Raw genomic sequence first — 24456 nt, 5'->3', positions numbered from 1 at the left:
AGGATCTGCATCAATTTAGGATCTACTTTGTATATTTCCAATATTTGTAGTAACCATGAGTGGGGTACACTATCAAAAGCTTTTTGGTAATCAATGTATGCGTAGTGTAGCGACCTTTGTTTAGTTTTAGCTTGATATGTCACCTCTGCATCTATTATCAGTTGCTCTTTACATCCTCGTGCTCCTTTGCAACAGCATTTTTGTTCTTCATTTATAATTTTGTTCTGTGTTGTATGTATCATTAATTTTTGTGTAATGACTGAAGTTAATATTCCGTATATTGTTGGTAGGCATGTTATGGGACGATATTTAGCTGGGTTTGCTGTGCCTGCTTGATCTCTAGGTTTCAGATACGTTATTCCACGTGTAAGTGCATCAGGGAATGTGTATGGGTCTGCAATGTAACTGTTAAATAATTTAGTTAGATGTGAATGTGTAGAGGTGAACTTCTTTAGCCAGAAATTTGCTATTTTATCTTTTCCAGGAGCTTTCCAATTGTGCTTAGAATTAATTGCTTGGGGGACTTCCATGTTGCAAAATTATCACTTCAGGCATTTGTGGTATCATCTTGTATGTGTGTTTCTACTTGTATCCACCGTGCATGCCTGTTATGTTGTACCAGGTTTGACCATATGTTGCTCCAGAAGTGTTACATGTATGTTATGTTTGGTGGATTGTCTATTTTAATGTGTATGTTGTCTATCGTCTGGTAACATTTCTTTTGGTTTGTGTTGAATGTTTGGTTTTGTTTCCTTCTATTTTCACTTTTTTTGTATCTTCTAAGTCGTTTGGCCAATGCTTGTAATTTCCGCTTCTTTTCATCTAATTGCTCTATCGCATCTTGTTGTGAGATTTTACCTAACCTTTTTCATTTTTTTTTTCCTGACGTTTCATTTCTTATAAATTGTGTTAGCTGTCCGATGTCTTTTCTCAGTTGTTCTATTCTGATCTGTAGCTGTGTTGCCATGCTGGTTTTGTGGGTTTCTTCTGTGTGTTGGTTGGTTCTGATCTCTGCCTAGTGTGTATATTTAGTGTAGTGAGTGCTTCTATATAAACCAGTAGTTGTAACTCTTCCGTAGTTGTATTTTCATTTATTTTGTTGTGTATGATTGTGTTGATAGTTTTTATTGTTGTTTAGACTTGTGGCTTATTTGCTCGTCTATGCAAGAATTATCTTATGTCTGTATTTGTGTCTTTGTATTCTATATTTAGTACTGGAGGGCAGCGTGGAGGGTAAAAATCGTAGAGGGAGACCAAGAGATGAATACACTAAGCAGATTCAGAAGGATGTAGGCTGCAGTAGGTACTGGGAGATGAAGAAGCTTGCACAGGATAGAGTAGCATGGAGAGCTGCATCAAACCAGTCTCGGGACTGAAGACCACAACAACAACAACAACAACAACACCAACATTTGTCAGCTGTAATTTTTCTCCTATATCTAACATGTGTGTCACTTCGTGTTCTATTTGTGCTTGTTCTGGTGGCTGTCTTAAGATTTCGTTTTCCTCTGACTGTTTAATTGATGCGTGTTGTTCTTTGTTTGTTTGCTCTGGGACGTTTGAGTCCATTACTGTATTTTCTTCTTCTTCTGATTGCACATTATTTTGTTCCAGTATTTGTTGTACTCCTTGTTTGATGTTTTCTAATTCTGACTGGGGTATCCTGTTATTTTTTATTATTACACAGATCTGATCAGCTAGTCGCTGTTCTGTTAAAAATTTTAATTCTGGGTATCTGGTAATAAATGTTGTGTATACTTGTGATCTGTATCCAGTTGTGTTGGTTCCTAGGTTTGTTGCTTGGTAATAACAGAACATGAGGTGTCGATTAACTTCATCTGACCATCTCATCCTATGTCTTTGTTTTCCTTCTAGGGTGGTTGCAGGAAGCAATTCTGCAAAACACCTCTATTTGGATTTAAATCATTTTCCAGTTGGCTAGCAGTGTCGTTACCATTGTGGGCGGGCATAGGGTTCAAGCGTCCTCCCTGACCATGACGGCACTTGTCCGAGGCTACTTTAGTTCTGTCCTGAACCAAGTAATCACACTAAAAGGGGGGTTAGCCCCATTAGTGCTCTGTCCTTTGCGTCGCCTTTTACGACTGGCAGAACATACAGGAGGCCTATTATTATTCTTATTTTCCGAGCAAGTAAATCAATTTCAGTGTTTTTGTAGTTCTAAATGAAACTATTAAACATTCTATCTACTAGATATTAGGAATCAGAATAGCAGCGGAAATAGAAAATGGTACATACTGAGGAAGGCTAAATACAATGAGAGATTCGGCCCATCCAGAGTCTAACTTCACATTTATTTATGCAAAACAGTTATAATATGACATGTGTAACTGTTCTCAATTCAATGATATGAATATAATAGAGGGAAACATTCCACGTGGGAAAAATGTATCTAAAAACAAAGATGATGGGACTTACCAAACAAATGCGCTGGCAGGTCGATAGACACACAAACAAACAAACACAAACACACACATAAAATTCAAGCTTTCGCAACAAACGGCTGCTTCGTCAGGAAAGAGGGAAGGAGAGGGAAAGACCCTCTCATTCCCTCTTTCCTGACGAAGCAACCGTTTGTTGCGAAAGCTTGAATTTTGTGTGTATGTTTGTGTTTGTGTGTCTATCGACCTGCCAGCGCTTTTGTTTGGTAAGTCTCATCATCTTTGTTTTTAGATATATTGTTCTCAATTCAAAATACACAACTGCTCAAACAAAATGTTAATGAGCACTAATGCTTGACTAAACTCAATGTGTGTACTGAAGGTCAGGCATGCCTACATGGAACCAAAATGTAAATTTCCTGGCAGTAAGAACACTGGCATGTAAGTGTCAACAATGACAATCCTGTTTCTCTAGCTGAAAATCAGTCTAACAAATTTCCCAATAAATTCTAACACGAAAATTAGGGGAATCAATATGATAAGGGTGAAAGCAAAACTTACATAACCCAACTCGAATAAGAAGGAATGAGGAGCTACTTACCGTCAGTGAAAAACTCTGCTAGAGGAATCTCCGAAATTTTTGGTCTAGATTTTGGATCTGGTTGAAGCATCTGTCTAATAAGTTTTGCGGCTGATTTTGAAATCTTTGCTTGTGACGGTAAGTAATATTCACATCGTTTTATTCTTGAATAGGTTTCCTTTAAACTACTTGTTTCAAATGGCGGCTTCCCAATCAACAATGTGTACCTGGAAGACATACATTAACTTAACCAACTACATATGACCATAAATAAGGCAACTCTCAAACACTCAACCAAGAACAGTAAAATAAAACAGCCACAACATGACTATTTTTTTTATTACTACACAAGTAACTATAAACCGGTGTAACACCCAATACAGGTTCGTGACAATTACGTGTTTGACAATCAGCTGCTTTTATTTTAAACCCAAATATTGACCAGTTTCAGTCACAGATCATCTTCACGGATCAGGGATAAAATAGTTGAAGCTGCAACAACACATAGCTGTCATTACTTAAATAATTGGCCATAACTCATGTGCAGAGACAGCTCTGTTTACACTTATTAGTATGTTTGCTTCTGAAAGTCCTGTGTTGTGCACTGGAATTCATGACATCCTCTGCACATGAGACATGTTCATTATTTAATTAACAACAGGTGTGATGATGAGGCTTAAACTGTTTTAACCCTAATCCATGAAGATGGCCTACGACAAACCACTCGATGTTTGAGTTTATATAAAAGCAGGTGATTGTCAAGAAGCATTTTATACATTACTTGACGACTGTTTAAATATTCAATACAGTTTCATATAGTAATATGAATTATGTTTTCAGGCAGAAGTCTCCGCTGGGAAGTACTGTCCCCAACCTCATTAGCAGTAATGTAAGTACCTTCAATTACATTACAATAACTAAGGCCAAGAGAAATAGTCTAGTTTTCAGAATGCACTTAGCTAAAATAGTTTTGTCAGAGAGATCAGTGAATCAATTTAATTACATCGCTCATTACTTACACTATATATAAATATTTCATATTACCAGCTACAGTTAAAAACAATTCAATTATCGCCCAGCAGTGTAAGTGTTGCCTTAGATTAATAGTTGTTCCACAGGTCACAACACCTCGTAACGATGTTGAAGATGTCAGTTTAACAGAAGGTATCTTTACACACTATTTTATTTTTTAAGTAATTGTAAAATTAATAATTTATATCCAAAAATTCTTCTAGGCATACTGCATAACAGTAGTTGTCATTTGGAAATTCTTTTAATTCAATTTTAAATGCTGGTTCGTGTGTTTTTGTTCTCAGAAGTCCACCAACAACCAGTTTACTAAAGTTTACCGTAACAGAAATGAAAGATAAGAGGGATGATCAGATGTTGTTGTTGTTGTGGTCTTCAGTCCTGAGACTGGTTTGATGCAGCTCTCCATGCTACTCTATCCTGTGCAAGCCTCTTCATCTCCCAGTACCTACCGCAACCTACATCCTTCTGAATCTGCTTAGTGTATTGATCTCTTTGTCTCCCTCTACGATTTTTACCCTCCACGCTGCCCTCCAATGCTAAATTTGTGATCCCTTGATGCCTCAAAACATGTCCTACCAACCGATCCCTTCTTCTAGTCAAGTTGTGCCACAAACTTCTCTTCTCCCCAATCCTATTCAGTACCTCCTCATTAGTTATGTGATCTACCCACCTTAACTTCAGCATTCTTCTGTAGCACCACGTTTCGAAAGCTTCTATTCTCTTCTTGTCCAAACTGGTTATCGTCCATGTTTCACTTCTATACATGGCTACACTCCATACAACCATACAAATACTTTCAGAAACGACTTCCTGTCACTTAAATCTATTCTCGGTGTTAACAAATTTCTCTTCTTCAGAAACGCTTTCCTTGCCATTGCCAGTCTACATTTTATATCCTCTCTACTTCGACCATCATCAGTTATTTTGCTCCCGAAATAGCAAAACACCTTTACTACTTTAAGTGTCTCATTTCCTAATCTAATCCCCTCAGCATCACCCGATTTAATTTGACTACATTCCATTATCCTCGTTTTGCTTTTGTTGATGTTCATCTTATATCCTCCTTTCAAGACCCTGTCCATTCCGTTCAACTGCTCTTCCAAGTCCTTTGCTGTCTCTGACAGAATTACAATGTCATCGGCGAACCTCAAAGTTTTTACTTCTTCTCCATGAATTTTAATACCTACTCCGAATTTTTCTTTTGTTTCCTTTACTGCTTGCTCAATATACAGATTGAATAACATCGGGGAGAGGCTACAACCCTGTCTCACTCCTTTCCCAACCACTGCTTCCCTTTCATGCCCCTCGACTCTTATAACTGCCATCTGGTTTCTGTACAAATTGTAAATAGCCTTTCGCTCCCTGTATTTTACCCCTACCACCTTCAGAATTTGAAGGAGAGTATTCCAGTTAACATTGTCAAAAGCTTTCTCTAAGTCTACAAATGCTAGAAACGTAGGTTTGCCTTTTCTTAATCTTTCTTCTAAGAAAAGTCTTAAGGTTAGTATTGCCTCACGTGTTCCAATATTTCTACGGAATACAAACTGATCTTCCCCGAGGTCCGCTTCTACCAGTTTTTCCATTCGTCTGTAAAGAATTCGCGTTAGTATTTTGCAGCTGTGACTTATTAAACTGATAGTTCGGTAATTTTCACATCTGTCAACACCTGCTTTCTTTGGGATTGGAATTATTATATTCTTCTTGAAGTCTGTGGGTATTTCGCCTGTCTCATACATCTTCCTCACCAGATGGTAGAGTTTTGTCATGACTGGCTCTCCCAAGGTCATCAATAGTTCTAATGGAATGTTGTCTACTCCCGGGGCCTTGTTTCGACTCGGGTCTTTCAGTGCTCTGTCAAACTCTTCACGCAGTATCTTATCTCCCATTTCATCTTCATCTACATCCTCTTCCATTTCCATAATACTGTCCTCAAGTACATCGCCCTTGTATAAACCCTCTATATACTCCTTCCACCTTTCTGCCTTCCCTTCTTTGCTTAGAACTGGGTTGCCATCTGAGCTCTTGATGTTCATGCAAGTGGTTCTCTTCTCTCCAAAGGTCTCTTTAATTTTCCTGTAGGCAGTATCTATCTTACCCCTAGTGAGACAAGCCTCTACATCCTTACATTTGTCCTCTAGCCATCCCTGCTTAGCCATTTTGCACTTCCTGCCGATCTAATTTTTGAGACGTTTGTATTCCTTTTTGCCTGCTTCATTTACTGCATTTTTATATTTTCTCCTTTCATCAATCGAATTCAATATTTCTTCTGTTACCCAAGGATTTCTATTAGTCCTCGTCTTTTTACCTACTTGACCTTCTGCTGCCTTCACTAGAATCCACATCTGCCCCTGGAAATGTCTTACAATTTAAAACCTGGTTCCTAAATCTCTGTCTTACCATTATATAATCTATCTGATACCTTTTAGTATCTCCAGGATTCTTCCAGGTATACAACCTTCTTTTATGATTCTTGAACCGAGTGTTAGCTATGATTAAGTTATGCTCTGTGCAAAATTCTACAAGGCGGCTTCCTCTTTCATTTCTTTCCCCCAATCCATATTCACCTACTATGTTTCCTTCTCTCCCTTTTCCTACTGACGAATTCCAGTCACCCACAACTATTAAATTTTCGTCTCCCTTCACTACCTGAATAATTTCTTTTATCCCGTCATACATTTCATCAATTTCTTCATCATCTGCAGAGGTAGTTGGCATATAAACTTGTACTACTGTAGTAGGCATGGGCTTTGTGTCTATCTTGGCCACAATAATGCGTTCACTATGCTGTTTGTAGTAGCTAACCCGCACTCCTATTTTTTTATTCATTATTAAACCTACTCCTGCATTACCCCTATTTGATTTTGTATTTATAACCCTGTAATCACCTGACCAAAAGTCTTGTTCCTCCTGCCACCAAACTTCACAAATTCCCACTATATCTAACTTTAACCTATCCATTTCCCTTTTTAAATTTTCTAACCTACCTGCCCGATTAAGGGATCTGACATTCCACGCTCCGATCCGTAGGACGCCAGTTTTCTTTCTCCTGATAACGACGTCCTCCTGAGTAGTCCCCGCCCGGAGATCCGAATGGGGGACTATTTTACCTCCGGAATATTTTACCCAAGAGGACGCCATCATCATTTAATCATACAGTAGAGCTGCATGTCCTCGGGAAAAATTACGGCTGTAGTTTCCCCTTGCTTTCAGCCGTTCGCAGTATCAGCACAGCAAGGCCGTTTTGGTTATTGTTACAAGGCCAGATCAGTCAACCATCCAGACTGTTGCCCCTGCAACTACTGAAAAGGCTGCTGCCCCTCTTCAGGAACCACATGTTTGTCTGGCCTCTCAACAGATACCCCTCCGTTGTGGTTGCACCTACGGTACAGCCATCTGTATCACTGAGGCACGCAAGCCTCCCCACCAACGGCAAGATCCATGGTTCATGGGGGAAGGGATGATCAGATAGTGCCGCACAATAATTTTACTGCCAGAAAGTTAAAAAAAAAAAAAAGAAGAACCACAAATCCACTAGCATCTTCACCTACTTTTCTAAATAGTCAGCAATGTTCAACACATTTCTCTCATCGTGCTACAAGTTTCAATATTCGCTGTTCGTAGAAGTCCATTTGGTTGCAGTATAGCCATCTGTGGACTGCTGATTTCGCTTTTGCATCTGTTGCGAAGGCATTGGTCGGTCTGGAATTTCTTCATGGGACCAAACGGTGAAAGTCCGACAGTGCAAGATCTGAAATGCACGGTGGATGCTGGAACACCTTCAACCCAAACCCAGCGATTTTCTAACAAACAGGAACAGCAACAAAGGGGCAAGCATTGTCATGAAGTTTGACACCACCAGCATTAATGCTGTGGCTTTTATCATGAAGGACACAATGCAACTTAACCAAAGTTTTAATGTAGACTGCATCACTGACTGTGGTCCTGTGTTCAGCGGAGTCCACCAATAGCACATCATGCCTATTCCAAAACAGTGTCACAAGCACATTCCTAGCAGATTGAATCACTTTTTTTGTAGTGGGGAACCAGTGGCATGTGTCCACTCCAAAGAGGCATGTACGGTTAAGCCCACCCATGACTCATCACCAGCGATGACTCCTTTCAGGAAACTGTGCCATTTTTTGCAGCGTAACGTCTTCAGTGATCCAAGCTTATCATTATTCAGTGGCCCTTGTGTTTGTCAGGTTCTTAGACACCTACCGTATTTACTCGAATCTAAGCCGCACCTGAAAAATGAGACTCTAAATTCAAGGGGAGAGAAAAGTTTTAGGCCGCACCTGCAAATCGAAACAAAGTTGGTCCATTGTAATATGAGAGACAATTTAGGTCAAATGAATGACGATACAGCTACAGTAGTTTGGTTTGAGTCTTAAGCTTAGCAGTTAAGCTTTACCAGTTAGCCATTGCTGTGCGTCAGGTGCTCCGTCCGTATTTATATGGATACTCTTCCTTTTTCATGTGCTTCGTCTGGTTTGAACTGATTGCTTATTTTTCTTTGATGTGACAAGTGCCGTTCTCTTTGTTATAGGTGTTTACGTCACTCTAAGCTGAAAATGTATTACTGTACTGTGGTACTGTGTCATGCATTGCTTGTCGCATTCTGATAATGAGTGTTTATGGCCTGTCGCCGCGAGGAAACGTCTCATTGGCGAAACAATGGCAAGAGACTACTATTTGTTGTTACTTACACTGCTCCTTTCTTTGATAATGATCAACAAGAACCAAATAATAGACTGCGTATGATAGAAGATGTTCTGAACGAGAGTTAAGAGAAAATTTTTCTGCATTTGAAAGTCTTTGCAGACGCCTCTTTAGTACATTACATTCTGCACAGAAATTAAGTCATCTTAGATTCAAACATCTAGTAAATTGCCGTGCTTCATTTCTGACTGTATCACTATTTGGTATAAGAATAATAAAAATATAAACATGACATGATATGTATATTCTTCCTCGTTTGCTGTTGTCTCACTCTAGCTTCGTAGTTTATTAGGCAGACAGGATTTAAATGAGATAGCAGCAAACATGAAAGAATACATGGCAAAATGTTTATATTCGTATTATTCTTATGGTGAAGAGAATACTGAATGTGATTCACAATTCATAAAATTTCCTACTAGCAACCGTCTCTTCTGACAGCTAGGAAAAAAATTCAGAACGTACAGTTGGCCATATTGACAAACATCCCAAACAGTCTTGCCAGTCGGATTTTCGTAGTACATTGAAATGCTGTTACATTCGAAGATGAACAATACAGAATTTGTATTTACTTCATTGGGTACTGTATCAAAATGCATTGGTCAAAACTCGGGGCGGAGAAAAAACTCTCCTTCAACTTTTTTTTTTTAATTTATTTACTGACGGAGAGGTTTTGGTGCCAGTATTTATCTTTGTGCCTGAAAGCATGCCTGTGTAGCTACATATATTTGACGGCAGAAGTTACTTGTGGCGGCACCTACCAACATTTTTCAGAACTTCTGCTTACTTTGCACTCGATTCTAAGCCACAGGCAGTTTTTTGGATTACAAAAACCAGAAAAAAAAGTGCGTCTTAGATTCGAGTAAATACAGTAGTGAGAACTAACTGTACGAAATTTCTGTATGTAATGAACAATATCACACACACCACAGGAGATGCTCTACTGCTGCAGTTCACAGTAGCACACACGCCAGTCATTCGAAATTGCTGCCTCAATGGCTCCGACATTCTGCACGGTTGCAGTTGTTACCAGCCAAGCAGAGTGTTATGAATCACTAAGGTTCACTCTGCTGTCCTTGAAAAATGCTCACCATGTGGAGACATTGCTATGGCCCATACAATTGTCCCCCATACTCGCCACACATGTTCCTGGGAATTTCACTCTGTTTATGCTCTTTGACCCATTAATATCTAACTATACTTCACTGCTCTTCGTAAGTTAACAACAGTAACCTGCACGCTATGTTTGTTTCTTAGTTCAGACTTATCTCATTACAGCTGCATATGAAAAAATACACTGTGTAGTACAAACTTTAAATTACATTGCAGTGGAATTTCAACATGCCAGCTGCAATATCAGGGGAGAAAAAAAAAAAAAAAAAATTGTGTTTTACTTTCCGAGCCTCCCTCTTATTGCCCAGAGTGCTTTTCCTCAAGACAAACAGTACAGCAATCTAAAGCACTAAATCAGAAACACACAAATATCATCATTGCAGTCATAAGATCACATATTTTAGTTACCAACTTGTGAATACAATCTTGACAACATTATGCCCAATTGTGCAACCATTGTAATTCCCTATACTGTACGTTATTTGGTATTGATCACATCAGAAAGCTTATTAAAACTAATCAGGTGGTAACAGAAGTAGGATAGGCACAAATACATGGAAAGATACACAAGGATAAGGCAACATATTTAATATGTAAATAGATAAAGATAAGGAAGATTAAACTTTAATGACCCACCAACAACAATGTCATTGAGATGGAGAACAATCTCGCATCAGGAAGGAGATCAGTTGTGCCCTTTTGAAGGAACTGTCCCAGAATCTGTGTTACGTGACTTAAGGAAATCACAGGGAAGCTACATCTGGATATCAAGTTGGGGATTTGAACAGCTGTCCTGTACGAAAGTGCAGTGTGCAAACCATTTCTCCACATAGCTTGGGTATAGAAAGAAATAAGAATGGATGTAGGCAGAATGGACTGCAAGCACAAGTCACATGATAACATACAATTTGTAATTGATGGGAAATAAGTAAACAACAGCAAAATGATAAATGACCTGGCAGTAGAGCACAGGCTGTCAATATAGAGAAAGTGAGGATCTCCAGGTTCAGAAGTAGAAATTACTGAACAATGAAGACAAGTTACAGTAGCTTATAAGTTGTGAAAGGATTTTAGGATGCAAATTATGGTAAGAACAGAGGGGCAAAAAGGTTCTGGAAATACATACAAAAAAGGATCTAATGAAATAATGTTATTTGGGTTTAAATCAGCTACATTAACTTTATTCCATTTACAGGGTTCTGCCATACTGGATTACACACATCATATCAATGTTTTTGACACCAAGTTACTGGAGTCCCTATATTGCCAAAGATCTGTTTGACACCTACTGAAAATAAGGGACCCTATCTTATCAGCACTCAAAGAGGTTTACACATCTGGAATGTTCTTCAAATTGACTTCAGTAAATCCACCAAGGCTGTCCCTAACACTCCTTCCACTGTTACTCCTAATCCATCCACACCATCATCTTCCAAATCTTTAATCACATCAAGCAAATACTTGTAGCCAAAAACCACAAAAAGTTCCAACTCTAGATCTTTGAACTGCTCGGCCTGCTTGATGGCTGATGGATCCATTGAGGCTAGGGCACATTTGAAATGTTTGATCTTATCAATGTATTTGCACAAGAAAACTGTGCGTCTTATACCAGTATCCCACCTTGTGATGGCAGGAAACTGTGGAAAACGGAGCCCTGCTATTTCTTGATAGCAAACTTAATAGCTGGCAGCCTTTACCAGAATCTTCTTCAGAGCAACGATGAAGTCATTTACCCAGCAGTAATTCGGCCTGTTACTTTCACAACTACAATATGGACATCTCACATTTTTGAGGTTGGGTTATGTCCTACTTAACTGTTTAAAAGCTGAAAATATGCAGCATGATATGTCATTCATAAGCCGAAATTTCATACTGTAAGCCCCTAGCTATAGGTTCATACTTTATTCACTGAATAACTGCATTGTAGGGTACCCGTGGTCTAGGGGTAGCGTCTTTGATTCATAATCAAAAACGTCTTCGGTCACGGGTTCGATCCCCGCCACTGCCTAAATTTTGATAAATAATCGGCATTGGCAGCCGAAGACTTCCGGCATAAGAAGTCAGCCTCATTCTGCCAACGGCCTTGTCAAAGAGGGCGGAGGAGCGGATAGAGGTTCAGGGCACTCTCTTGTCCTAGGGGTGGGAAATTGCCCCTAAAGGCGGAAGAATCAGCAATGATCAACGACATGAGGATGCAGAAGGCAATGGAAACCACTGCATTAAGGACACGTAACGTGTATCCACAGGACATGTGGCCTGTATTTGGAGAAAGTGTCATGATGATCTTTCCATTGGCAAAACATTCCGGAATAGTCCCCCATTCGGATCTCCGGGAGGGGACTGCCAAGGGGGAGGTTACCATGAGAAAAAGATTGAATAATCAACGAAAGGATAACGTTCTACGAGTCGGGGCGTGGAATGTCAGAAGCTTGAACGTGGTAGGGAAACTAGAAAATCTGAAAAGGGAAATGCAAAGGCTCAATCCAGATATAGTAGGGGTCAGTGAAGTGAAGTGGAAGGAAGACAAGGATTTCTGGTCAGATGAGTATCGGGTAATATCAACAGCAACAGAAAATGGTATAACAGGTCTAGGATTCGTTATGAATAGGAAGGTAGGGCAGAGGGTGTGTTACTGTGAACAGTTCAATGATCGGGTTGTTCTAATCAGAATCGACAGCAGACCAACACCGACAACGATAGTTCAGGTATACATGCCGACGTCACAAGCTGAAGATGAACAGATAGAGAAAGTTGAAAGGGTAATGCAGTATGTGAAAGGGGACAAAAATCTAATAGTCATAGGCGACTGGAATGCAGTTGTAGGGGAAGGAGTAGAAGAAAAGGTTACAGGAGAATATGGGCTTGGGACAAGGAATGAAAGAGGAGAAAGACTAATTGAATTCTGTAACAAGTTTCAGCTAGTAATAGCGAATACACTGTTCAAGAATCACAAGAGGAGGAGGTATACTTGGAAAAGGCCAGGAGATACGGGAAGATTTCAATTAGATTACATCATGGTCAGACAGAGATTCCGAAATCAGATACTGGATTGTAAGGCGTACCCAGGAGCAGATATAGACTCCGATCACAATATAGTAGTGATGAAGAGTAGGCTGAAGTTCAAGACATTAGTCAGGAAGAATCAATACGCAAAGAAATGGGATACGGAAGTACTAAGGAAAGACGAGATACGTTTGAAGTTCTCTAACGCTATAGATACAGCAACAAGGAATAGCGCAGTAGGCAGTACAGTTGAAGAGGAATGGACATCTCTAAAAAGGGCCACCACAGGAGTTGGGAAGGAAAACATAAGTACAAAGAAGGTAGCTGCAAAGAAACCATGGGTAACAGAAGAAATACTTCAGTTGATGGATGAAAGGAGGAAGTACAAACATGTTCCGGGAAAATCAGGAATACAGAAATACAAGTCGCTGAGGAATGAAATAAATAGGAAGTGCAGGGAAGCTAAGACGAAATGGCTGCAGGAAAAATATGAAGACATCGAAAAAGATATGATTGTCGGAAGGACAGACTCAGCATACAGGAAAGTCAAAACAACCTTTGGTGACATTAAAAGCAACGGTGGTAACATTAAGAGTGCAATGGGAATTCCACTGTTAAATGCAGAGGAGAGAGCAGATAGGTGGAAAGAATACATTGAAAGCCTCTATGAGGGTGAAGATTTGTCTGATGTGATAGAAGAAGAAACAGGAGTCGATTTAGAAGAGATAGGGGATCCAGTATTAGAATCGGAATTTAAAAGAGCTTTGGAGGACTTACGGTCAAATAAGGCAGAAGGGATAGATAACATTCCATCAGAATTTCTAAAATCATTGGGGGAAGTGGCAACAAAACGACTATTCACATTGGTGTGTAGAATATATGAGTCTGGCGATATACCATCTGACTTTCGGAAAAGCATCATCCACACAATTCCAAAGTCGGCAAGAGCTGACAAGTGCAAGAATTATCGCACAATCAGCTTAACAGCTCATGCATCAAAGCTGCTTACAAGAATAATATACAGAAGAATGGAAAAGAAAGTAGAGAATGCGCTAGGTGACGATCAGTTTGGCTTTAGGAAAAGTAAAGGGACGAGAGAGGCAATTCTGACGTTACGGCTAATAATGGAAGCAAGGCTAAAGAAAAATCAAGACACTTTCATAGGATTTGTCGACCTGGAAAAAGCGTTCGACAATATAAAATGGTGCAAGCTGTTCGAGATTCTGAAAAAAGTAGGGGTAAGCTATAGGGAGAGACGGGTCATATACAATATGTACAACAACCAAGAGGGAATAATAAGAGTGGACGATCAAGAACGAAGTGCTCGTATTAAGAAGGGTGTAAGACAAGGCTGTAGCCTTTCGCCCCTACTCTTCAATCTGTACATCGAGGAAGCAATGATGGAAATAAAAGAAAGGTTCAGGAGTGGAATTAAAATACAAGGTGAAAGGATATCAATGATACGATTCGCTGATGACATTGCTATCCTGAGTGAAAGTGAAGAAGAATTAAATGATCTGCTGAACGGAATGAACAGTCTAATGAGTACACAGTATGGTTTGAGAGTAAATCGGAGAAAGACGAAGGTAATGAGAAGTAGTAGAAATGAGAACAGCGAGAAACTTAACATCAGGATTGATGGTCACGAAGTCAATGAAGTTAAGGAATTCTGCTACCTAGGCAGTAAAATAACCAATGACGGACGGAGCAAGGAGGACATCAAAAGCAGACTCGCTATGGCAAAAAAGGCATTTCTGGCCAAGAGAAGTCTACTAATATCAAATATCGGCCTTAATTTGAGGAAGAAATTTCTGAGGATGTACGTCTGGAGTACAGCATTGTATGGTAGTGAAACATGGACTGTGGGAAAACCGGAACAGAAGAGAATCGAAGCATTTGAGATGTGGTGCTATAGACGAATGTTGAAAATTAGGTGGACTGATAAGGTAAGGAATGAGGAGGTTCTACGCAGAATCGGAGAGGAAAGGAATATGTGGAAAACACTGATAAGGAGAGGGGACAAGATGATAGGACATCTGCTAAGACATGAGGGAATGTCTTCCATGGTACTACAGGGAGTTATAGAGGGCAAATACTGTAGAGGAAGACAGATTGGAATACGTCAAGCAAATAATTGAGGACGTAGGTTGCAAGTGCTACTCTGAGATGAAGAGGTTAGCACAGGAAAGGAATTCGTGGCGGGCCGCATCAAACCAGTCAGTAGACTGATGACAAAAAAAAAACTGCATTGTCATGCAGGCATTTATCTTCAAGTTCATACATTTTGAAAAGGATACGTTTTACCAATTCACCACATGGACAAAAATCAACACATTCAGAATATACCTTTGCTGATCAGTAGACTCATCGAAAACAATTCCCACTTCAAAAATTTACTGACTGCCTCATTTTCTTTAAAACATTCTCATAAATTGGTTGTATGTTACTTTTTCTCAGAGTGGTCTTATCCAGTATTGACCTTTGAAAAGAAAATCTGATTGCATAGATGTCCAGGAGTGCCCACCTGGGGAAGCTTGGTCGCCAAGTTACAAGTCTTCAGATGTCACATTGGGCGACTTGCATGTCAATGAGGATGAAATAATGACGACATGAACACCCAGTTGCCAAGCGGAGAAAATCTCTGACTGCCACAAATCAAACCCGAGCCCGCTGTATGGCAGACGTACTAACCACTCAGGTAAGGAGGCAGACATTAACCTTTGTGTATACCTCTCGAAAATGATTAGATGCAGTATTGTTAACCTTGTGGGCTGGAATCTTGACTGGATTAATGCCAAGGTAACATCTGCACTTATCATTCAGATACTACTGCTTTTCAGAATTTGAAGCAAAGGCATGCATTAGGGTAGTTTGCTTAGGTTTCAATTAGCAAAGTTCAACGTTCTTACAATGTCTGTCATTCTGAATGTACTCTGTTTTTCTGTTTCTTTGATACTCATCATCCGCGGATAAATTTACTTCACGACTGCACACAGCTGAATGATGCTATCAATTTCGAAAAATTGAATCTTAAATTCTTCTGGAATGGGCCAACTTCTTAACATTTGGCATGATTTTATTGTGAAAAATCAGTTCTGGTAAAACACTAATGCTCTGAACAGAACAGTACACAGTCAATAGTTGGGAACTGTTAAATTCATGCCAGCACTAAATTAAGTGTCAACAGCTACAGCATCCTTGTTTAAATTTCATTAGACTTCACAGATACAAGTTGACCACTGTTACTGAGGTTGACTGTTGTTAGTAAGGTTAACCACTGTTCCTGGTGGCAGGAATAATTACTGGTGCTTTACGTAAATTACCTTTTAATATGTATTGATCATTGTGTAATTCTGCTTGAACCAAATCTTAAAATCCTGTTGAAGAAGAGAGCAGGAAAAGTATGTCCAATCTATTAAAAGGCAGGTAAAAACAGGGGCAGGGGAGTGGGGAGGGAGAGAGGTGTTTACACATGGAATAGAAGGGGACAGGTACAAAGTGTAATAATCTCACAAAAAGGTGCAACAAACAGCTTATTGTGCTTCATTTAATGTCCCCAAATGCATATACTACCTGTGTGTGAAAACAGTCAAAATTTTGGAAACATGTTGCATCATAAATTTCTTTATTTACATATAATTACAGGTATTACATTCAACACTCTACTTCATGATGTTGTCACAACACTCCTCACTGAACTTCCCCAGAATTTTCTGTATGTTTGGTGGAGTGGGCAGACAGAAGAGCAAAATAAACTTCCACCATTAAAATTGAACATCTTATTTGTTACATAAATGGTCAGCACATAGCCACCATTGACAGTTGGTTACTGTGAGTGAATGTCAAATGACTGTCACTAAGAGTGGCCATACAAATGATACATGGGGCATGAAACTAATTATAATTTTTGTTTACGTACTTTTGAATCCTTCACAAAGCTGAGTGAAAGACAAAATACTAACAAGTTTCTATAATTTGCAACTATTTTGAGAAGTAACTTAATACCCAAAAGTCAGTGGAATAACCCAAAAAGCAGGTATGAGGCTGCAAACGCTATAGTACCCTTTTTTCAGTTAGTAAACTTTTCACATGGAGGTTTGAAAGAAGATGATGTTTGGTTTGTGGGGCACTCAACTGCGCTGTTATCAGCACCTGTACAATTTCCCAATCTTTGCTCAGTCCAACCTCGCCACTTTCAGGAATGATGATGAAATGATGAGGACAACACAAACACCCAGTCATCTCGAGGCAGGTGAAAATCCCTGACCCAACCGGAAATCGAACCTGGGACCCCATGCTTGGAAAGCGTGAACGCGACCGCAAGACCACGAGCTGCGGACACATGGAGGTTGAAGTCTTCCGACTCGTAAAATCCATATATGCACAGATAAGGTGTGCATTTCTACCCACCCATCACTAATGATGGGTGTTGCCTGCCTAAGGCAGCCAGTTCAAATCATGATGATGGGACAAAAGATTAATATTTGACTGCTAAAGTAAGAAAATGAGAGTGTAAAACACCAAGTCTAAATACATTCATGCTTTGTGTGTATTTCCAAACCTACTCTCAGTGTAATATGAATGGAGGAGATTCGACACTACAGCATCTAGCTCGTCAAATGAGAGTTTCAAACTCAGTGGCCCACTGTGCATTTCTGAAGTAAAAGAAAGTACTGGTATTAGCTTTCAGTTTCTCAGTTAAGATAACACAAACTGGACAAATGTTGATTAGAAAGCCTAGTACAGTTTAAGTGAAGGAATGGCTGGCAATAAGTTCACACTCTAGCCACACAGAATTAGTTTTTTTTTATCTAAGATAAATATGGGGCGGGGGGGGGGGGAGGAGGAGGAGGAGGAAGAAGAAGAAATTACCACCATGCATAAGTGACAGCTGCAATTCCTTCCACAGCCACATACAGCACTCGTCACATGGTTTATAGTTTTTTGTTATCGGTTGTTCCACTATTTTCTCAACAGATCTGGTTTTGTGCTGAACATGTATCAGAAGTGAAGAAGGAAACAAATGTTTTTAGATGCATTAAAAAAGTGTACTTGCACATTAGTAACTTCTGAAATTATGACGTTTTATATGGGGCATCTGTTTTGCCTTAATATAATAGACTTCTAGCCTTCTATTAAACCTATCCAGAAATTTTTCCTTGAGCAAATGTTATCATGGGCCAAAACCAATCATACTTAATAAAGATACCAGTAGAACAAAGCTGTTGCTACCAAGTGTGGAAAGTAATGCACTCTAAAGTTAGTCTTTCACACATGAAAACACGCAAGCATCCAATAGATTAGGATATGTCTTGTTGTTGTACCTTTAATAACCTCCATTATCAGTCATCAATTCCATTATCATGTACACAGACTACAGCACTTTATACATCTCCTATGATATGTTCTGTTACATTCACCACCACTGAACACGACAGGCTGAAGCACGTCTTCCACCATTGTGAACAGAAAATTTATTCTACAGAATCTGAAACCATGGCTCAAGGAAACAAAACTGACCATCTAATCCCAAGAACGAAAAAAAAAAAATTCCTAAAGGGGCCCACACTGTTCATTTTCAAACTAGAATTTCAGGTTATAGGACTATGTGCTGCCTTCTGCATCATATAATTTCAATTAACTATACACACAATATCACCCCCAACCCCCTTTGGCAGTGGATGTTGAGGGCATAAGCACACTAATGCTGGCTAGGTTACAAGCAGCTGTGGACAGGGGGAGAAGGGGTTAAGTGTGGAGGAAATAAGCACCACCCCATCCTCACAGCACAGGCAGTGTATACTACAATGCTCTGTTATGTAGCTACACATTAACTTTGGCTTTGGGCAGAAACAATCCATGGTGACAGGAAGTCATCAGACTCCATGAGACTGCAGCTGTTGTAGGAAATTGCTAATCAAAACAATGTCAAGTCCAGGGTGGAATAAAGGTTTTATGAAAATTGTGGCTCATTAAACACCATATAAACGAGAAAGCTGCAGACAGGCACAAAGGAAAAACTGTTATACATTTTAGGTCTCTGTCACAAGACTTTCTTCCAAAGCAAAACACATTCACAGAGCACAATTCACTTTAATGTTCATAAATCTCATTTTGCTGCTTATTTGCCTCTTCTGTGAACTGCTTTCCTTCTTGTTACTACCCTGAATTCCTAAGCTGTGAATTTTTATATGTTAAATCGAGCACCATAATGATACCAAAATTATTCACATAGGAAGTAAACACTGTATGTTACACATGAAGAATTGGATAGCCTAAGCATATAATATGCCTAACAAAGCATTCGAGAATATCTGCTACAACCTCCAAACTAACAGGCTAGAGAATGGTTCCTATTGATAATTTTGAAGTAGCTGGACAATATCTTTGAAGGGAAGCAAAAATAATTTACTACAAGGCACTGGAATGAACACTCAATTTAAGTTCAAGATACACCTTGTTTTACTACTTGCACATGAGACAAGTTAAATCTTAAATCACACACTCATACCAGGACATACACATTCTGACCACAGAAGTTTAGAATCCAAAGAAACACTAAACCGAAAAAACAATAGTTTATTATTTAGAAATAGATGGTATCGCTATATTTTATAACAACCTGATTATAAAATTAGACTTACATGATGCAGCCAATTGACCATATATCCACTTCATAACTATGTCCTTTCTTGTTGATAATCTCGGGAGCTATGTAGTTCGGTGTCCCACAAACAGTCCTGTAACGAAATCAAGTGTTTATTAAATTGATCTTTCAACACTAATTTCAACACTTTAGCTACTATGTGACCTGAGCCATTAATACACAATAACTACTTACTTTTTTCGTTCGCCATCAAATTCCAGTCTCGCTGCCAAACCAAAATCACCTATTTTGACTTCTAAATTCTCATTTAAAAACAGATTGCCCAATTTTAAATCTCTGTGAATCACTTTACGTTGGTGTAAATACATCACTCCAAGAGTCAAGTGGTGCAAAAAATACCGAACTTCTGGTTCCGTCAATGCTTTCCTCCGCTTATGAAGTTCCATGAGCGACTAAAAAAAAAATTCACAATGTACTGCAACTGGTTAACGCCGACCTAAACTACGGCAAACACAATCGTACTCACCCTACTGCGGCATAACTCCAAGACGATATAAATATTGTAATTGTCTTCAAAATATCCGTAAAAACCAACAACATTATTGTGGCTTAAACTGCTATGAATCTGTATTTCTTGACTAATCTTGTCTCGCTGATTACTTGATTTCATTAAGCGTTTAGGGATGATCTTCCCGGCATAAATATTCCCCGTTTTTGTGTCTGTAATTTCATAGCACCTTGCAAATCCACCCTGCAAATGAGGATGAATAATGTAGCACAAACAGTTACTCCGTATCTAAATAAAATCACATCCAATCCAACACCTTTTTCGCAACCCACCTTTCCGAAAAACCGCCCTTTCTTGTATGTCACCCCAGAAGTAGAATCAACAATGATATCAGGGATGTATGTTTCTTCTTTCGCTGCTGTCATTTTGTATAAAAGAACACAAACTACTACATAAACATATAAAACTTATTTTCTAAAAAAACACTGTGCTTCCAAAACCTCGATCAGTTTGTTATGTTGACCGTTTCGCATACTACTAGACAGCAGCAGTTTGAATGTGTTTAAGACACCTGAGAGCCAATACAGTGGAAGATCTCTCGTCTACCCCGCAGCTATTGGTCAGTTACAACCAGAGTTTCTACGATGGATCGCAGCGAAGCAGAGATCTCATTTTTACATGTGTGGGCTTCCACGTGAAACTCAAATGACGCCACTCAGAATGCGTCACCTAATTTGCGTGCGGAACACGAGTGACAACACTTTTTCCATGCCACGAAAAGTTAAAAGTCGTTTAAGTGACACCACTAGCTGTTTCACAAGATACATTAAAGAGCCAATTGTACAAACTCAGGATAACAGCCGGACAACTATTCTCGGAGTATTCATCGCGTTTGCTGTTAGAGGTAGGTTTTTGTAAACCATACAGAGAGTATTTTTACTACTATTCTCAAGAATGTGGCTTCCAATTTTAGCCATAATCAATGTGTCACGTGAATAAAACGGAGAATGTACTTTATACTCGGAATTTCGGAAAACATTATCAGGTTCGCATAAATAAAGCAATTCGGAGTATATATTTAACCCGAAAATGTTCTCACCGTGAGTAAAAGGGTGGGGGAAGTTGCTTAAAACAAAGAACATTCCTCTGGTTTCGTATGGGTAAAACTAGGGGAGCTTCTCACAAGCGGAGAACATTCTCCGCTTTTTGACGTAAGCTCTACAGCATATTTCGAGTTGAATAAGTTCTGTTGAAGTTTAGTTTTACCGAGTTTTTTTTCTTCTTTAGTAAAAATGGCAGGTTAACATCACAACAAAATGCGTTCTCGTGATCTGTCCATAATCGTCTTGCTATATTTGTATTATTGCTGCACAGAAAAGTAAAATTGAAACGCACTGTTACTCTTCCAGAACACACTGACGCCAGGTCCATATACTGAACAATTTGCCTGTTTGAGCGAGCCGAATTGAATGTAACATTATGCGTGTGATCTGTGCCAGACATGGCAGGTGACACACACCAAGAAGTTTCTCAAGGAGGGAAGATAGTGAGAAGGAACTGCCTCGTCAGAGAATGCCCTTCGAATTTTTTATTCATATTAAACTGAAAAAATTCTTGGAGAGTGTTCTTTTACTCCAAAACTCTTATCTGGAGAAAGTTCTCTTTTTTTACAACCTAATGTGGTGGTGAGATTGGTTATAATATCTATGACATATTGACTTATGTTCCAAACCTGGGTTCACACACACAACTAAAATGCCACCACAGCTAATGGCATAGAGCAGTGGCACTGCAGTAGCAAGTGTGAACACCATAGTTTAACATAAGAGTCGCGACACTCCGTCTCGTTTTCGTTATCCACAGGGACAGCAATGCCCCAAGCGGCTAGCAAGCGACACTTCTGAATACGACATCGGATGAGTGCGAATACTAACGTTTATATTGATTTATAATAGAGTTTTCACAATAGAGAGGATATGTAAAGACATAAAACTCAGCAATAACTAAAAAAATGGCTGCACATTTGTCATTCTTTACTTTCCAAAGGATCCTGAGAGATGCAAAACGGTACATTCCAGAGTAGTTTATTTACTTTTCTCTTGTAATGTACAGATATTTGCTGAATCGTCGTGTTCATTTAACAACAAAAAATTGCTAGTAAACACTAGAAGATCTAACCTTTTGCAGAAAGACACTGTATACCTATCCAACAAAGCAGAGATTTGTTCAAAACACTTTCAGCCAAACCAGTGGATGTGGAATGTAGGAAATCCGTATGGAATGTAATACCTACATTATTGAAGGTACGAAATAAGCCGACACACCTGTAGCTTAAGGGAAAACCACACAGCGATAGTAAATCGTCAAAAACAATAAAACTGTTTTCCAAAACACAAGAAACCAACTGGATAGTTATTGCTAAATCTGCATCACAAACGGCAAGAATCTTCAATACATTCGCTTTTGAAAAAAAGTAATTATATTTACAAAATATCCACTTATTACTAAGTCCAATGAAGTGCAAGTATGGGCAAACAGAAGTGCATGCTTCTCATCCATGAAATATGTGTTTATATCCTCTTGTTTTCAGCGGAGTAAGATGCAAATGTACACATATTCGAAAGTATGTCTTCATGAATAGCTTATGTCATTGAATCAATGCAATTCGGCTGTTTTTACATGCATTTCATGAAATTCATGTCTCTTGATAAGTTACTATCTCAGGGAACGAAACAATATAACAAGTGTCTTGTTAATTAAGCAGACTATAATTAAAAACACACCAAGTGAAGTGGCATAGTGGTTAGCATACTGGACTCGCATTTTGGAGGATGATGGTTCAAACCACATCCATCTCATCCTGGTCGAGGTTTTCTGTAATTTTCCTAAATCGCTTCAGACAAAATGGTTCCTTTCAAAGGGCATGGTCCACGTCCTCCCTTACTCCATTTGGTCTCCTCCCCCAAATCAACTAACCAACCAATTAAAAACAAACACTATCCTTACGACACATGTGACTGTCTGCTTGTTCACCCCTTGTAGCATTAGTGTCGCTCCAGCTATCAAACGGTAACACCAAGGAGTGTCGTGACTGTATACAGGGTGGTCTGTTGATCGTGACCGGGCCAAATATCTCATGAAATAAGCGTCAAACGAAAAAACTACAAAGAACGAAACTTGTCTAGCTTGAAGGGGGAAACCAGATGGTGCTATGGTTGGCCCGCTAGATGGCGCTGCCATAGGTCAAACGGATATCAGCTGCGTTTTTTAAATAGGAACCCCCATTATTTATTACATATTCGTATAGTACATAAAGAAATATGAATGTTTTAGTTGGACCACTTTTTTCGCTTTGTGATAGATGGTTCTGTATTAGTCACAAACGTATAAGTACGTGATGTCACGTAACATTCCGCCAGTGCGGACGGTATTTGCTTCGTGATATATTGCCCGTGTTGAAATGGACCGTTTACCAATTGCGGAAAAGGTCGATATAATGTTGATATATGGCTATTGAAATCAAAGTGCCCAATGGGCGTGTGCTATGTATGCTGCTCGGTATCCTGGACGACATCATCCAAGTGTCTGGACCGTTCGCCAGATAGCTACGTTGTTTAAGGAAACAGGAAGTGTTCAGTCACATGTGAAACGTCAGCCACGACCTGCAACAAATGATGATGTCCAAGTAGGTGTTTTAGCTTCTGTCGCAGCTAATCCGCAGATGAGTAACAGACAAATTGCACGGGAATTGGGAATCTCAGAAACGTCGGTGTTGAGAATGCTACGTCAACATCGATTGCACCTGTACCATATTTCTATGCACCAGGAATTGCATGGCGACGACTTTGAACGTAGTGTACAGTTATGCCACTGGGCACAAGAGAAATTACGGGATGCTGAGAGATTTTTTGCATGCGTTCTATTTAGCGATGAAGCGTCATTCACCAACAGCGTTAACGTAAACCGGCATAATATGCACTATTGCGCAACGGAAAATCCACGATGGCTGCGACAAGTGGAACATCCTTGGGGGGTAATGTATGGTGAGGCATTATGGGAGCCGGCCGAAGTGGCCGTGCGGTTAAAGGCGCTGCAGTCTGGAACCGCAAGACCGCTACGGTCGCAGGTTCGAATCCTGCCTCGGGCATGGATGTTTGTGATGTCCTTAGGTTAGTTAGGTTTAACTAGTTCTAAGTTCTAGGGGACTAATGGCCTCAGCAGTTGAGTCCCATAGTGCTCAGAGCCATTTGAACCATTTGAGCATTATGGGAGGAAGGATAATTGGCCCCATTTTATCGATGGCAATTTAAATGGTGCAATGTATGCTGATTTCCTATGTAATATTCTACCGATGTTACTACAAGATGTTGCACTGCATGACAGAATGGCGATGTACTTCCAACATGATGGATGTCCGGCACATAGCTTGCGTGCGGTTGAAGCGGTATTGAATAGCATATTTCATGACAGGTGGATTGGTCGTCGAAGCACCGTACCA

At 39.5% G+C, this 24456-nt stretch overlaps 1 protein-coding gene across 1 annotated transcript in view; it reads right to left on the bottom strand.

The window, feature by feature from the left end:
- The window catches only part of LOC126162964 (serine/threonine-protein kinase PLK1), a 93180-nt gene extending 72634 nt beyond the window's left edge, over positions 1–20546 (bottom strand). The window contains exons 1-5 of the mRNA XM_049919801.1: positions 20291–20546; positions 19977–20201; positions 19685–19902; positions 19488–19583; positions 3001–3206 (exon numbers count right to left, since the gene is read on the bottom strand). Coding sequence (XP_049775758.1) covers positions 3001–3206; positions 19488–19583; positions 19685–19902; positions 19977–20201; positions 20291–20383 — 838 coding nt within the window. The 5' untranslated portion in view covers positions 20384–20546. The remainder of the gene's footprint in view (positions 1–3000; positions 3207–19487; positions 19584–19684; positions 19903–19976; positions 20202–20290) is intronic.
- Between the last annotated feature and the right edge of the window lie 3910 nt (positions 20547–24456).

This window comes from Schistocerca cancellata, chromosome 2, assembly GCF_023864275.1.
Source record: "Schistocerca cancellata isolate TAMUIC-IGC-003103 chromosome 2, iqSchCanc2.1, whole genome shotgun sequence".
In the NCBI taxonomy this organism is placed as follows: Eukaryota; Metazoa; Arthropoda; class Insecta; order Orthoptera; family Acrididae; genus Schistocerca; species Schistocerca cancellata.
This window is presented reverse-complemented; position numbering and strand designations above follow the sequence as displayed.